Source organism: Arachis hypogaea, chromosome 7, assembly GCF_003086295.3.
Source record: "Arachis hypogaea cultivar Tifrunner chromosome 7, arahy.Tifrunner.gnm2.J5K5, whole genome shotgun sequence".
Lineage (NCBI taxonomy): Eukaryota > Viridiplantae > Streptophyta > Magnoliopsida > Fabales > Fabaceae > Arachis > Arachis hypogaea.
The window spans coordinates 7,881,505-7,899,543 of record NC_092042.1 but is presented as its reverse complement, the minus strand read 5'-3'; the positions used below and the strand labels follow the sequence as shown (position 1 = coordinate 7,899,543).

General features: G+C 27.8%; 1 protein-coding gene across 1 annotated transcript; it reads right to left on the bottom strand.

Moving 5' to 3' along the window:
- Positions 1 to 1,442: 1,442 nt before the first annotated feature.
- Positions 1,443 to 2,526, bottom strand: LOC112702299 (protein transport protein Sec61 subunit gamma). Its single transcript, XM_025753276.2, has 3 exons — positions 2,368 to 2,526; positions 2,164 to 2,279; positions 1,443 to 1,685 (listed from the first exon to the last, which is right to left on the bottom strand). Exons 1-2 carry the CDS (start codon positions 2,459 to 2,461, stop codon positions 2,164 to 2,166), a joined length of 210 nt encoding a protein of 69 aa, XP_025609061.1. The 5' UTR covers positions 2,462 to 2,526; the 3' UTR covers positions 1,443 to 1,685.
- Between the last annotated feature and the right edge of the window lie 15,513 nt (positions 2,527 to 18,039).

The window sequence follows — 18,039 nt, the reverse complement described above, 5'->3', positions numbered from 1 at the left end:
ATAACAATATTACACTAAGAACAGCAGAGGATCAAATTTCAGAGGTTGGTAGAGCAAAAAAAAAATATATATGAACAACAGAGGTTAGTGAAGCAGCTACAAGGACGACAGAAGTAGTGGAACAAAATGAAAAAGCAATGCATGCCAAGGAAGACAGCTACAACGGACAGAATCAGCTAGGAACATGAAGAGGCAATGAATCAATTTGATGAAGCAAGTTTCTCACTATATATTTGGCTCTTACCAACATTTGAAGACAAAGAAAATAGAGTAAAAAATTCAGAATATCATCTCATACATGCAGAATTATTTTTCTTCAATGTTGTGCTTCATTTTAGATTTCATTGTTATGGGCTTATGGCTATCTAATGTCTATCTTTCTGTAATTGAGAAAAAGACAAATCATGGTGAGGTGAAAAATTAAAAAGTCATGAGAAAAAAGAGACAAGAGAGATACATTGAAAAAGTAAAAAAAAAAATGTGTATTTGGATATTGATGAACTAGGATTAGTTCTCCTTGCCAAGTTGGGATAGCACTTGGTCATTGAACCAGTTAGTTTTCCTTTGCCAAGTTGGAATAGCTAGAAGTTTTGTGGTAAATACTAGATGAAATAGATTGTAATTCATTGGTATTGGTGTATGTAATCAGTTTGATTATAGTAAAAATTCTACCTTGTGGTTCAGGTAGAGATTGGATGTAGAAAACCGAACCAAGATACATACTTACTTGATTCTCTCCTTTTCTATTCTACTCTGTTCTCTCCTTCTCTACTCTACTTCTCTACTCTAATCTGTTTTGTTCTGGTTTTAAAGATAAAATAAAAAAAATCTCCTGTATAATTAGCTTCTGCAAAATAGAACAAAAAACTTCATTGTTTAAAACTAACTTGATTCAACCTACCTTTCTCAAGTGCTAACATTATCATCAAGTATAGTGAGTGCCAAACACAATTCTAGCCTGAAATAAAATTAAAATCTTGCAACTTGTTATGTTGTCTAGTTAATGGACTTCAATTACCCTTTAAATTTAGAAGTTGCTAGAAGCAAGTGGCCTCATAAAACATCGAGTACTATGAGGCAACTAATGAGTAATAATGCTACCAAAAAGGTTGCAACTTGCAAAGTTACAATGAGTAATAATGCTACCAAAACTTTAGTTGATTTGTTTTAATACATATAAATGAATCAAACTTTAGTTCGTGTAAATGAGAACTATTATAACGTTTGATTTTATTCTTCGTTGAACTATAATTTTGGCACTCAAGTCATAAGTTCACTAACAATTCAGTCCTGTCTCACTTCAAGTAGTTTAGTCATGCTCATGCGAAACCAATCTTCTAAGTACCACAAACGGATTTTATCAAATATGTAGCGGACCATTTTGTCTATCAAATTGAACTTTTAGCTTCAGAACGTGAAAACAAAAACGCAGAACACCAATGTTACATGTAAATCAATCAAATATTTCCCCCTGATCAGGGCTAAATTAAACGGTGCCAATTCTAACACATGTTAAAGAAAGGTTAAATTTAAATTAAAACTGTAATGTTCCCAAAAGACACCAAGGATGGAAAAACAAAAAGTGATATACAGCAGAACTATAATTAACAAAAAGTTGATGTGGGAAGAACTCCTGCTACCATTTGCTTTAAAACTCTCTGTGTGTGATTGTGGCTATCATCATCCTGCAGATATCATCAAAATTGTTTAGAAAATAAGTTGACACTATATGTAGTGATTATAGACCTATTCTATTAATTTCAGCAAAAGCAAAAGCAACACAAAAAAAAACATACAAGTTACAGTAAAGTTCACTGGTATAATAAAAAAACAGAAAGAAGAAAATTGATTTGTAAATCTATCACCCCTCTCAATAATAAACTATGCACAAAACAGTAACTGTATGAAAGAATTTTATCTAAAAGTAAATTTGCATAATTTCAAACCCTAATCTCAAGTAACAGTAAGAAAGCACAAAACCAACCATATTCTGCATACAATAAAACAACATTACAATTTCCCCCTTTTAAACTCCTTATTCATAGTTTCATACCAAATTGCTGCATCACACTCAAATAACACATCAAACTAAGCTATAAACACAAAACAATTTTGTAAATAAATCACAAATTTTTGAAAAATAAACAATTAGAAATCATATACCTAACCAGATCCGACGATGATGTTGTTAACGGGAATGAAGATGAGCTTGACGAAGAAGCCAACGAATCCCATAACCGTAATTCCGATTGCAGTACTAACAGCAACCTTGAAATATTCTACGAACGAAAAGGAAAAATTCAGATTCACAGCATAGAGATTCAAATCAAAATAATCATTATTAAATTAATAGAAAAAAAAAGGTACCTTTGCGATCCGGTTTATGGCAACGCTTGACAAGCCTTACGCTGTCCTTGGAGAACCCTCTGAGAGGTTCGAACACTGAATCAATGGCGTCCATGCTTTGGAAACTGAGATTGAATTTTTATTGTATGTTGTTGTCATTTTTTACGGAAGAATAATATTACTTATTTATATTAATTACTAAAATAATTTTAAATTTTAAAATAAAATAAAATAATTAGAATTTATAAATAATTCTGTTAGAGACAGATATTAATACACGTTGAATGGGCCAATGAGGTGATGCCATGCTGGATTATTTACTCTATATTTATATTTTCCTATCTTATTATTTAATTAAATATTTTTAGAACACCAAAAAAAATAAATTTTTTAAAGAGATTATTATTTGTATTATATTAATTTGACCTTTTTTTTAGATATAATTTAAGTTATAATTTGAAATTTTTAAACTATAAGTTGTTTAATAAAATATAAAGTCCAAATCATTTGAATTAGATTGAATTAAAAAGTAAATTTAAACTAGTACAATATAAATTACAAACTTTTAAGTAAGATTGGATTAGATTGAAAAATAAAAGTTAGACTAATATAATCTAAATCATAATTAATTAGGCAAAGGATTAAATTATTTATGAATATTTAGACTATTAAATAGGGATTTTTTATTTTAATAAATAAATTATTTATAATAATTATCGAAATAAATAATTTAAAAAATATTTATTGAAATAAACATCCTTCTGTTGTGTAAACAAGATAAGACAGATGAAGGCGAAACGTGTATAGTGTAAACGAGATATCCACATATCTCATTTATCTCGTTTACACTGTAAACGAGATATATGTATTTTTTAAAAAAAATTGAAATAATAAAAAATATTAATATTATCAATAATCTAAACTTTTAGCATGTAATTAGTACATAAAATAGTTGGTAGAAGAGATTAAAATAGATATATTTGATCAATTAGTACTTAAACGGGACTACCCTCTATTTAAGCAATTCCTTGTTTTGTTTGTTTTATTTTTTGTTTAATTTATTTCAGTCACAAAAAAATTAATACTTAAAAATATTGATGAGATAGTGGAAAGAGAATTGAAACGGTTATCTCTCACATTATCTCTTACTATCCACGTGAGAAATAACCGTTTCAATTTTTTTCCCACTGTGCCATCAATCTTTTCTAACAATTGGCAAACGGTCATTTTTATTTTTTAAATTTAAATCAATTTAATTGGATCATAATTTAATTTAAAATTTTTTAAAATGAATATGTTTGATCAATTAGTAGTAAAAAAAATAGTAGTCAAAAAGAGTATATAAAAAAAATTTAATTTAAATTATGATCCAATTAGCTTGATTTAAATTTAAAAAATAAAAATAACCGTTTGCCAATTATTAAGAGAAATTAATAGAATAGTAAAAAAAAATTAAAATATTATCTCTCAGGTTATCTCCCACTATTCAATGTTTAATTACCTCACTAATTATTTTATATCACACTTAAAATATACTAGCAGCTCAACAGGCACTGTTCAACCGCTTTTCTATTGTTTTAAAGAAATTATTTTATATAATTTTATTTTTAAAATTATAAATTTAATAAAATAATCTAAACATTAAGAATAAAAAAATTTAAAAACAAAAATAAAAATTTTATAAATTATTTAACTTTAAGAAGGTATAAAATTTATAAATTTAAATTAAATAAGATATTAAACAAATTTATTAAGTTATTATTTTGTATGAAAATAAAGATTTAAAAACATTATTTACAATTAACTATTTAAAAATATTATTAAGTTTATTTATTTATTTTTAATAATATTTAATTTAAAATAAAGATAAAAATTTATATTTAAAATATTCTTGATCTTCATGCATAATTTCAATTGATAAAAAGTATTTTTTAATTTTATATTTATTTTTTTAAATTATGTTTAATTTTATTATTTTTTTAAATTATTAATTCATATTTTTATTATATTCATACATTATATCAAACACTATTTTTTCTCTTACTATATATTATTCTCGATACACATACCTGAAATTGTCTCATCGCCACTATTATATTATCTTGTTCTCCTTTCTCACTTTTTTCTTCTCCTTCCACATTCTTTTTATCTGATCGTTATTAATTATCACCAAGTATCATTATCACAACGTTTACTCTTATCTATTACTTTGATTTATAACTATCTATTGTATTAACTTTTACGAGTTGTTAAAATTTTGATAAAAGAATTAAGACATAAAACATTTAAAATTTTCACAAATTATCAAAATTTGATGTTAGTAATCCTAATTATTTTCAACTAAAATAATAAAAAATAGTACTATAATTGTAAGTTTTTTAACTAATCATTATAAATTTAAGTCTTAGTTTAATATAGGGGTTAAGTATGATTTTGGTCCCTAATGTAGGGGCTGAAAATTTCTTTCGTCCCTCGGCTTTTTTCGCTTTAAAATGGTCCCCAAAGTTTCAGTTTGTTTTAAAATGGTCCTTCGGACCAAAATGCCCCTACCCCTTCTTCCCCAAAATCATGCCACCACCACCACCACCCCCATCCACTGCCAAACTCAGAAAATCAACATCATCATCGTCATCCTCATCAGAACTCAGATCCAAAACTCAGATCCATAATTCAAATTCAGACAAACAAAAACTCAACTTATAAAATCATCATAAAAGATCCAGAACTCAACTCAGATAAACAAAAATTCAGATCCAGAAATTTCACAAAAAAATTCAATTCACAGAATTCACAGAAGAAGAAGAAGAAGCGGGGGACGGCGGTGGGTGCGGCGGCGGGAAGAAGTGGGGGGCGGCGGTGGGTGTGGCGGTGGGAGGAAGAAGAAGAAGAAGAAGAAGAAGAAGGGGGGCGGCGGTGGGTATGGCGGCGGGAGAAGAAGAAGAAGATGAAGAAGAAGAAGAAAAAGGGGGCGGCGGTGGGTGGGGCGGCGGTGAGTGTGGCGGCGGGAGAAGAAGAAGAAGAAAGCGGTGTGACGACGGGCATGGGCGGCGGTGCAGCAGCGGGCGGAGGCGGCGGGCAGCGACGGTGCAGCGGCATGGGTCTCCCCCCTCCACCCTCCTCCCCCCTTTTCTCCCTCCCCACCCCCTCCCTCCCTTTTCTCCCTCCCCCTTTTCTCCCCACCCACCCCCGCTTCTGTTATCCCCCCTTTCTTTCTTTTTTTTCTTTTTTTATTTATTTATTTTATATTTATTTTATTTTATAATTTTTTTAATAAAGGGTAATTTGGTAATAAAAAAATATAATTGGTAAAAAAGACGATTTTAAAACAAACTGAAACTTTGGGGACCATTTTCGAGCAAAAAAAAGTCGAGGGACGAAAGAAATTTTCAGCCCCTACATTAGGGACCAAAATCATACTTAACCCTTTAATATAGTACCTTAGCTTAGGACGGAAGGCAGGGATTGCTATCACATTTGACTGTTATTTTATAAGTTTCATATTTATTTTATTATACACATAAATTAAATTATATTTTATGATTTTATTTTATATGTTTTGAAATAATACCATCATATTATAAGGATTAGATTAATTTTTATAATCTAATAAGAATCTTCTTATTATTTTGGTCGTCATTTGAATACTGTCCATAAAGAAAAGTTATTTAAAGTGAAACACTATATAAAAAGAGACAAAAAATTTTAGATTTATCATCATGGTTTACTTCTTCAACCTCACTTAATATACTCAAATTTAATAGTTTTTGATGGTGGTGATTCTTTGTAATTAGTTAGAAAGTTTTAACTTTCTCTTTCGACACCGGATTCGATGGTCCTAGAACGTTTGAACCATCAAATGGTCCTATAACAAAACATGTTTTTTATGTTTTTTAATAACTGCTAAATAGTTATTTTCGAATTTTAATTACAAATTAATCCTATATATTTTATTTAATTATAAAAATTATTTTTTATTTTATAAAATATTATTTTATCATTTATCTATTATGTTTATTAATAATAAAAAACAAAAACAATAACGAATTAGATCTTTCATTGATCGTAATAAATTTTTTGGCAATTCTAATTGATTAAAGTTAATCTTTGATCTGTGACATTCGTTCAGGGCTGTGAAATCGTATTTTTTAGAAAATCAATCGATTGGATTAAAAAAACAATCGATTAAAAGTTATAAGACAGTATAATTTTCGCAAAAATCAATCGATTGGTCATATTACCAATCGATTGAACGATAACTAAAATATAATTTTTTTATAATTCAATCGATTGTTTATATTATCAGATCAATTGAAGGAATGCCCATTCCAATCCTCGTGTCCATGTCCCTGATCACGTCTGCCACGGGAGTGGATCCTCTCCAGTGAAAAAAAAACTGGATGGTATCCAGTGGAAGATCTCACCATTCAATACACTCTCTCTCTCATTTATTGTTGGTCCCACTTGTAAAATTAAAGGTGGGAGATTACACTTTATACTCTCCAGTGACAAAAAAAATGGAGAGGATCTATTTCCCGTCTGCCACCATAATTATGATGGTGAACCCCATCTCCACGAGGATGTGGACCACCATTCCGGTTTCTAACCGAATTACGGACCACCATTCCGGTTTCTAACCGAATTACGCTGAGGATGGTCATTACGCTATCTGAGGGTAGTCACTAGACCCAAATCCAGTCCTAGAGTCATGGTGTTGGGGCCTGATGCAGTGATATGATCAATTGATTAATTTTTGTATTAATTTTTGTAAAAATTATATTGTTTTGTAATTTTTAATCGATTGTTTTTTGATAATATATAGTCTAATCGATTGAGTTATGAGAAATCTAAAATTCAATCGATTGTTTTGTTAATCCAATTGATTGATTTTTTAAGAAACACGATTTTACAGCCCTAGACAAATATCACAGATCAAAGATAAATTTTAATCGATTGAAATTGTCAAAATGTTTATTACGATAAATGGAAGATCTAATTCGTTATTATTTTTTTTATTGTTAAAAAACATAATAGATAAATGATAAAATAATAATTTATAAAATAAAAAATAATTTTTATAATTAAATAAAATATATGGAGTTAATTTGTAATTAAAATTAGAAAATGACTATTTAACAGTTATTAAAAAACTTAAAAAACATGCTTTGTTATAGGACCATTTAATGGTCCAAACGTTCTGGACCATCGAATCCGGTGCCAATTCTCCCTACGATTTTGAACAAACTTAATTTTGTTATTAAATAATTTTTTAAATTTAGAATATTTTTAATTTCCTATATATTAAGTATCTTTTAAAATTATCTTTTGTGTATCTTGAAAGTTAAAAATTAAAATTAAATGATATTAGATTTTTTATTAAGTACAAAAATAAACATTTTAAGTCTAAATGATATTAATTCTTTTTATTAAGGCAGAGAAACTCTATTAAAGGATTATCATGTTAAATCTCATGTTCTTATATTGAGAACATATACATTTTATTATATTATATATAATCATTTTACCATATAACAAAAGGTGAAAATCTATATTTTTTTTTGTTATTTTTTTTTCTCTCTAAATTAGTTTGTATATTATCAACTTATTTCTATTATTTATGTAATATATTTTTTTTAGTAGTTATCCATTAATAAATATTGAATTAACAATTCTGTTTATGGTATTTCAATGTGTTTATTTTGATTAGACTCAATAAATTACCAAAATTTAAACCTACTAACTATTATCTTGAACTTCTTCCTTGATCATATGGTTAGAATTGTTTAACGGAAGATCTTTAGACCATAAAATTTTCAAAATAAAAAAAATACAATAAAACAAATTAAAAAACCTAAAAAAATAAAATAATTTTTAAAATAGAATATATATATATATATATATATATATATATATATATATATAAGAGAAATAATAAATTAACACTTACATGGCCTATGACATAAAAAAAATAAAAAGAAAAAAATAATAATAAAAGTTGAAAGAACGAACAATATATAATAAAGTTCTTATCTTGACGCATTTATGTCAATCTAATAATTAATAAAAAATAATATTATCCAATATAAAATAGATTAAAAATAAAAAAGAGATTAACAAAATTCTTATCTTAAGTTGCCAGATTATTTAAAAAATAAATTAATAAAGTTCTTATCTTGCTATATTTATTGTATTATATGTCAATCTAATAATTAATAAAAAATAATATTTCTAATATAAAACATATTAAAAATAAAGAAAAAAACTAACAAAATATACGTAAAGATTTTTTATTCTACCATTGATAGGTATAAATTTTTTTTACGTCTCTTATATGCCAATTATATGACAGATGAATAATATTAAATTAATTAATTTTTTTGTAATAATTTAAAAAATTAATAAATGTTAATTCTAGTACTCTTTATAATTAAATGTCAAATTCAATACTTTATGTAATTAATAGTTTAGATAATTTAGAAATTAACATATTAATATTTTTAATAAACCTTTGATAAGTGCAAATTTTTTTTTTGCGTACTTTATACATGTCAATTAAATAACTTAACCATTATGTAAGATAAATGATACTGTGTAGACAAAATTAACAATTTCATTTTATTTTAGAAAAAAATATTTATGTACTCAAATTTTAACTATAATATTTTATGTAATTAATAATTTAAAAAATAAAAAAATATTATTACAAAGCAATATAAAAACAATAAGTTAACAAAATATTTAAAAAAAATTTCATTTTTCTATCATTGATAAGTAAAGACATATAAATAAAAATAAGAACTCATATCAGATAAAAAAATATTTTCTTTCTAAGTTAAATTAATAAGATAAAAAAACATTTTTTTATATCAAATTGATTAAAAAAAGAGATAGAACTAATTTTTACGTAAAAAATTGGGAATGAATTAAAAGAATAGAAAAATGACTAAAAAGATAAATTAGATGAGTAAACTGAAAAGAAAGAAAAATATAAGTGGAAGTTTCATGAAACAGGTGGAACGAATTACTTACTTTTAATAGTCAAATTAATTAACTAACATTTACATCTTTTGTTCTTTCTCCCTCAATGATTAAGAATTAGGAATGATAATGGGTGAGTAGAGGCGGATTATTGCAATAACCCGCATAAATAATAAAAAATTAAATTCTAACTCATTCAAACGGATATTCGCCCTTGCTCCTATAATTATTAACATTCAACAAATAAAATTAAATTTTAAAATTTATATAACTATTATTACATACATAATATAAATTAAAATAAAAATTTAAATATAATATAATATTATTAATTATTTTATTAATTATTTTATGTATATTACATATATTATATATTATATATACCACAGTAAATATTATCTAAATCCTATTAGAAATGCAAAAGAATAAAAAAATAAGATCATTTCATTAATTTTTAATTATATTTGAATGTGAGTTTTAAACAAGGGATTTAAGGGATTGAGAACAACTTAACTGTTACTAGGTTAGAGTGTTTCTTGCTATAAATTATATTTTTTAAAAAGAAAAATGTTAGTTATCTTTTAATTTTTTGTCTTTAATCAATCTTTTAATTCAAACAATATTATTAAATTAAATTTTAATTAAAATATATCTATTATATATCTCTAATTTTAAAGTAAAAATATCTCACATGTCACTTTTTCATGGCAATTAGAATCAAATCTTTTCCTTCAAAATTAAAGAATTCTCCTCTCCTCTTTATTAATTTTACAACCAAAATGTGCCACATGTCACTTCTTCATTACAATTGAAATCAAATCTTTTCCTTCAAAATTAAAGAGTTCTCCCTTTCTCTCTCTTCCTTTCTCCATCTCTCTCATTCCTTCAACCACTCCATCTATTTTATATATCATTATCAATATCAATAATTAATTACTAATTTGACAATCAAAATGTGCAACATGATATTCTTTAATTGCATTAAAATTAAAATAAAAATAAAAATATTAAAATCGAAATTAAAATATACCTATATTATGTATCATATATTACTATCTAATTTAATAATCAAATGTATCACACAAGGTAATAAATTCGTAATTTTTAGTTCGACTCGATAGACTAGCCTAAAATCATAATTCATAAAATCGTAAGATGAAACGTAAATATAACTTGTAAATTATACAAATATATATATAAAAAATTATACCATAAAATTAATTTGAGGTTATTTCAATATAGTATATATATGAACATATCATATTATGGTTATCAGCATATGAATATGGCCAATTTATCACAAAGTATGCAGAAACATGGTTAATTATCGAAACAAAGTTTGAGTATATATGTCATGTATATCGTGTATAATATCAAATGCATTATTAAATCATCAATCAATATGGACATGAATATAAGAAATGGGCAAAAAAAAAAAAAAAACACTCCCACGATTAAAATTTCAGAAGTCCAAAACGGGCAGAAATGGCACCTAGGTTTCATCCTTCTTCACCATTAATTGAGCTAAAAAATCATGTTTCTCCTCGGTCTGCTTCCTTAGACGCTACATGACGAGAAAACTACGATTCTAGCAAGCTTGCATCTTTGCTCGGCGATTCTGCATGAACGGCTACCTTCCAGAACGAAGACTAAAATCGAGACGAGAGCAAGAGATAAAGCCGCAAAATCGTGCGATTCAGCGAATTGAATCGTGATTTTGTCTACCTTGGTGTCACATACTCACATGACACTTTCTTATTAAAATAATTTAATGATTAAATGTGTCACATGACACTCTCTTATTAAAATTGAGAGAAAATATTTTTTTTCAAAATTAATAAACTCTCTTCTTAAATTAATTTTGAGTTAATTTTATAGCTATCTGTATAATTTTTTTATACTAATATCTAATTATATTTTATATACATAGAAAAAAAATATTATTTTTAAATAACAAGTATAAAAATTAATTATTTTTATTTATGCAACAGACTTAACAGTTAACACACACCTAATTAAATGTAAAAGTATACACGTTATTACGTTAAATTGTTTTAAATTTTAGATAACAAATGTTAAAATTAATTATTAATAAAAAACTAGATTTTTTCATATAAAAATAATAACAAAAAATCTTATTATTTAAATTTTTATCTACAGATACCTTGGTCTTTTTAGTTAGAAACTTTTGTCAACTTACGACTTTTTTTGTAAAAGTAGTTTAATTTTATAAATTTTTTATGCTATGTATAATCTATACTGTCAGAATAAAGTAGATCATAATTTTAAACCATTTATATTCCCGTAATATTATTTCGGATAAAAATACTAGTTCCTATTTTATAGATAAACACGTTGATGATTAAAATTAATGACTATGCAAAAGAAAAAAAATTGTTGCAGAAATAAAAATTAATTTTTTAATATCTTATTCGATAAAAACTCATTTAATATTTATTATTTTTTATTATTAGTTGCATTTTTTCGCTACACATTAGAATATTAGCGTTTTTTAAATTATTAAAATATATGTTCATAAAAATTATTTTTTTCAATTATAACACATCTAAAATTATTAAATTATATATAAAATATTTTTAAAACACATCCAAAATTATAAATATAAAATTTAAATTTAAACGTAAAAAATAAAATTTATTTTTTATATCTTATTCGATAAAAACATCTCAAATATTTCTTAACTTTTTATTATTATTTGAATTTTTTGTTACTTATTTGAACATTAACGTTTTCTAAATTATTAAAATAAATAATTAAGTTAAATTTTTTAGATCTTATTCAATAAAAATATATCTAACATATTTTATTATAGTATTAGTTAAAATTTTTATTATTTACTCTAGCATTAGTATTTTTTTATTTTAAAATATTTATTAATTTTAAAATAAAAATTTTGAATTTTATTTAATTTAATTTTTAGATGTGTATTTAAATTGTAATTTGTTAGTAACTAAAAATGTTAAAATTGAAATAGAAATTTTAAAATTTAAATTTGAGTTTTATTTAGTTTATATTTTAAATGTGTATTTAATTTCAAAAAGATACTAAACCTATTTAGATGTATTTGTTTTATTTTTTAAATATTATAATAAAAAATTAAATAAAAAATTATTTTTAAAAGATACCTAATTAAACTGTTTTAAAAATTATATTATATAATCATATATTATATTTTTAGTTAATATATATAATCTAAAATATTTAATTAAATATTATTTTATATTTAATTTAATTTTTTATTATTTTATATGCATTATTTATATTAATATTTTTTAGTCGTACAACCCAGTTAAAAAAAATCCTTGGAACACGACGGTGACTTCCTCAATTATCCTCTTTCCCAACCCAACACCTTTTTTCAAACTATCCCCATGGTCCAAAAACGAATGAACAAAGAGACCTATAGCCCAAACTCACCAAATCACCATTTTGTCCGTTACGGAGGCCAACACACAGAGGGATGAGTCGCATTTGGCTTCACCATCAAGCCGTGGCTTAGGAGGATAATTGCGGGCAAAAGTCTGCTCCATTCTGTAATGACAGTATATGCATCAACCAAATAATGAATCTCTGTATATTTGTATCAATTTTAATCTGTATCGAAGAGTGACCCTAAAATGAATTGTATATCGATAATTATCAGTGCATTAAAAAATTTGCTTAAAATTTATTTAAATTTATTTTATATCACACTTAAAATATATAATCCTTTGCTTATATATCAATTTTTTAATCTGTGCCATGCCACATGTTATTATATTTTTGTAAAATATATTTATATTACAGGTAATCACTTGATAAAATTCTTTATATACTCTTTTTTGAATATTAATTAATTAAATATATTTATTTTAAAAAATTTTAAATTAAATTATGATTCAATTGGATTGATTTAAATTTGAAAAATAAAAATAACTGTTTGTGAGAGATTGATGTAAATTAGAATGATGGGAAGAGAATTGAAATGTTTATTTTTCATGTGGATAGTGGGACATAACGTGAGAGATAAACGTTTCAATTATCTTCTCACTATTCCATCAGCCCTTTTGAGTACTAATTGATCAAACATATCCATTTTAATCTCTTTTATCAACTTTTTTATGTACTAATTACATGTTAAAAGTTTGGATTATTGATAATGAGAAATGCTAGGGGCAAGTAATTTTGGTGTTTTATAACCATCAATTGGCCATCAATAGTATTTTTAATGGTGTGAGATTACATCTAATGGTGGGAGATCACTCACTTTTATTTTGATGGTTAAGTGTTGATCAAAAAATACAAAAGTTGCTAGCCCCTTGGACTTTTCTCTTGATAATATTAATATTTTTTTATTATTTTTAATTTTTTTTAAAAAAGTACATGTATCTCGTTTATAGTGATTGTAAACGAGATATACACGTTTTGCGTCTACATGTCTTATCTCGTTTACACGGTAAATGAGATAAATGCAAAATTATCTCGTTTACAGTGTAAACGAGATAAGAAAAAAATATTTATTTTGGTAAATATTTTTTAAATTATTTATTTAGATAATTATTATAATTAATTTATTTATTAAAATAAAAAATCCTATTAAATAGTCTTAATAATAAAATATATTTTTTAAAATTTTAAATAATGACCAAATAGTTGTTTTTTATTTTATTTAATTAGTCTTTTATATTTTATTTGATTTCAAAATCTAACCTCTATTTATTTTATAAATTATTCTTCTATTATTTATCATCTATTTTATCTTCATAACTTTATCGTTAACAATTTAAAACGGTAAAGAAATAGAACATCTATCAATAATAACCGTAATTCTAGTTTGATATGTTTTATGAATATATCATGTGATCCGTCCCTCAAAACTCTGTCTAAAAAACAACCTTAGAATCGAAAATCGCCTCCCCACAAAATCTCCCACTAAACCACTAAAACCCAAACTCCGGGATATTAGCCAAATAGTTTCGAGAAAAAAGCAACAGATACAAATAACCGCCACCAAACAAACTTAATAAAAAAGGGTGACTCACCAAGTCACAGGTACATTCTCTTTGAATAAACTCACACTCTTACTTACTTGAGTGTTAGAGTCCATTTGCAGGTGTCCACCGCCGCCTTTCTCGCAAGAAGACGGCGTTCTTTCCTCTTGATCCAAGGAAAGCGAGGTCGAGCACTAGTGAGACGAGCTATACCTCGAAAACTGTCACTCACACAGGAACATTTGACGCCCACTATGAGGCTGAAATTAATCTAACCCCACCTTCTATTATTACTTACTGTAGTTTTTCCTTCTTCTTGCAGGTTGTAAGCTATGGTAGATGAACACAGCCACACGCCCTCGAACCCCACCCCTGCCAAGTTAATGGCTACCATTGAATCCCTTCGAGTGTAGAACCAAAAGATGGCCGAGCTGCTACACCAGAGACAACACAGTCAAAGTAAAGAAGGAGAACAGAAGAATACTGGAAATAAAGACGACCACGACGAGCATACGTCGGAGGCCAAGCATGTCATACCAACTCCCCTGAAAACGATAACAAAAAGAACCAACCCCTTTTCAAAGGAGATCATGAGCTTTCAAATGCCCAAGAACTTCACTTTACCAATGACTCTAAAACCTTATGAGGGAATGAGAGACCCAAACATCTATGTCACCAAGTTCTATGCGATGATGTTCATGAATAAGGTGTCTGATCCGATTCTATGCTGAACTTTCCCCACCTTTTTAGATGGAGCCGCCCTGATTTGATTTTTCAATTTTCCTGAAGGATCCATCTCTAGCTTTGATGAATTGGCCGACCTTTTTGTTAACAATTTCGCTGCATCCAAAATATATGTGCACAACTCCGACTACCTAAGCACCATAAAGCAAGGACCACATGAAAGCTTGAAAGACTACATGACCAGATTTGCTGAAGCAACTACAGAAATACCTAATATGAATCCAAAAGTCCACCTCCATGCCTTAAAAAGCGGACTCCGCCCTGGAAGTTCCAGGAAACCATAGTCATAACCAAGCTAAAAACCTTAGCCAAATTTAGAGAAAAAGCAACAAGCCAGATCAAAATTGAAGAACTCCGACAACTATGGAAGGCAGAAAGGCCTACTCCCAACAGAGAAGACGAAAAATGAAATAAGCATGCAAATAGCAGAATAGACCAAAAGCCATTCAAGCTCATGCCAAAATTCGACAGTTACACTCCTCTCAACACAAAGAGGGAAGATATCATCAAAGACATCCGGCATTCCAAACTCATCAAACTCCCAAATAAGGCAAGCACAGACCAAGACCAACGATACATGGACAAAATCAAATACTGCACCTTCTATCAGAAATACGAACATACAATAGATGACTGTGTATAGCAAAAGACCTCCTTGAAAAGCTAGCTCGCCAAGGCCTGCTAGACAAATACATCGATACCCAAAAACGGAATACAAAAGACTTCGGCCAACACTCTAAAACAACTGACAATTTCCGAGATAAAGGGAAAAGGTAGGTGAAGATATTAACCACCTCGTCAAATAATAAACTGTATTTCTGACGGTTTTGCAGGAGGAGGATACACCAACTCGGCTAGGAAGAGATTCTACCGAACCATGATGTCAGTGACAGGAGCAAACTCATCCCAACCTATCAACCCAGATAAACTAGAGATCTCATTCCTGCCCAAAGATTATAAAGCAAATGACCGAAACCTCGACGACCCAATGGTAATATCTGCACAAGTCGGAGAACCACTGGTGAAGAAGGTCCTGATGGATCCTGGGAGCAGCGCAGATGTCCTATTTTACTCAATATTTTGGAAAATGAAGCTAAGTGATAAAGCCTTCCAACCATCCACAGGTGAACTGGTAGGTTTCTCAGGTGAGCGAGTTCCAATCCGAGGTTACATTTGGTTACAAACTACACTTGGAAATTACCCTGACTATAAAACTATGGACATACAATATTTAGTCGTCGACTGCAAAAGTCCCCTACAATATAATCCTGAGGAGACCCTCTTTGAATCCTTTCAATCCTATTATCTCTACTGTGCATTTGTGTGTTAAGTTTCTTTCGCAGGATAACAAAGTAGTCACAATCCATGCTAATCAAAGAGAAGCCAAACAATGTTACAATGCCAGCCTAAAGAACGAGTATCTAAGGCAACCTGAACAACAATATGTTCAAGCAGTATACAACTCAAAACACTTACCGCCATTAGCAGATCTAGATTCTTGGATCAACAATCAAGAACGTCCGATGCCAACAGAAGATCTTACAAAGATCCAATTAACAATTGAAGAGAACAAGTATACATACCTAGGAAATTCACTAGAAAACAAAGAAAAGGAATGACTCGCCGAACTACTGAGACATAACGTCGACCTCTTTGCCTGGACACTAGCAAACATGCCAGGAATATATCCAAATGTCATCTGCCATAAGCTAACATCAACCCATCTATCCGACCTATAGCCCAAAAAAAATAACTTCTTAGCATAGACAAAAGGGCGGCTTCTTTGGAAGAAACTCAAAAAAATACAACTATATCAAAAAAATATAGTTCACATACAATGGTAGAATAATAAAATCATTATAACCGGATTTCTTGTAATAGATTCAATTATCCAAACTGAATTTGTTGTAACCAAGACTAAAATAAAGAAATCAAATCTTTTTTAAAACACTTTAATTCTAGTGTTAAGTCATGAAGGGATTTGGTTTAAAAAAAACATTGGTTTGCACTTTGCAGGTTAAATTAAAATTTGTGGTATTCAATTTTATAATAACTATCACTGATTTTTTAAAATTTTTGACTTTTTGTTGAAAAACTTCTACTCTATTATTTTTTTGGGGACTAGTGGAGATGAAAATTGAAAACCTCATGTCATGTAAATTATGCTATGCAAATCAGACTAGATATACATGGATGATATGATTGTTTAAAAACTAAAATAATAACGATTGTTCTATAATTTCTCTAGAAAAATAGTTTAAATTTTGTACCTAATACCTGGAAAGAAGTATTGCTGAATTACAATTAATTTTAGGTTGATAATATAATGACAAACATTGTTATCGGATTAAAAATCTAAAACTATGCTAATGGGTTTATGAGGCTTAATATATTCATCTCAGCCCACATCATGAAGGTTCAGCAAATACTTCACAATGCTCAAATTAAAGCTTCAGTCCAATAGTGATGGAGAGTACAAAAATCAGAATCACTATACCCAAAAAGATAGTTTAGTATTACATGGTTTGACTAAGGAAGCAATAACAAAAGAGACAGTGGGTAACATTATGGAGAATAAGAAACAATAAGAATACAAGGACAATAACATTGTACTAAAGACAACAGAGGATCAAATTTTAGAAGTTGTAGAGCAAAAAACAAAATGTATGAACAACATAGGTTAGTGAAGTAGCTACAAGGACAACAGTAATGGTGGAGCAAAATGAAAAAACAATGTATGTTAAGGAAGACAACTACAACGGGCAGAGAAGAAAAATGAAGAGGTAATGAACTAATTTGATGAAACAAGTTTCTCACTATATATGTCAAGGAAGACAGCACTCACTAGAGCGAAAACCAACCATCCAGATAGGGTTGGAAGTGAGCCGAGCTGAGCCGAACTAGACCAAACTCAAGCTTGGCTCACGAAAATTAAGCTTGGCTCATGACTCGGCTCATTAACAATCGAGCCTATTTCGTAAGT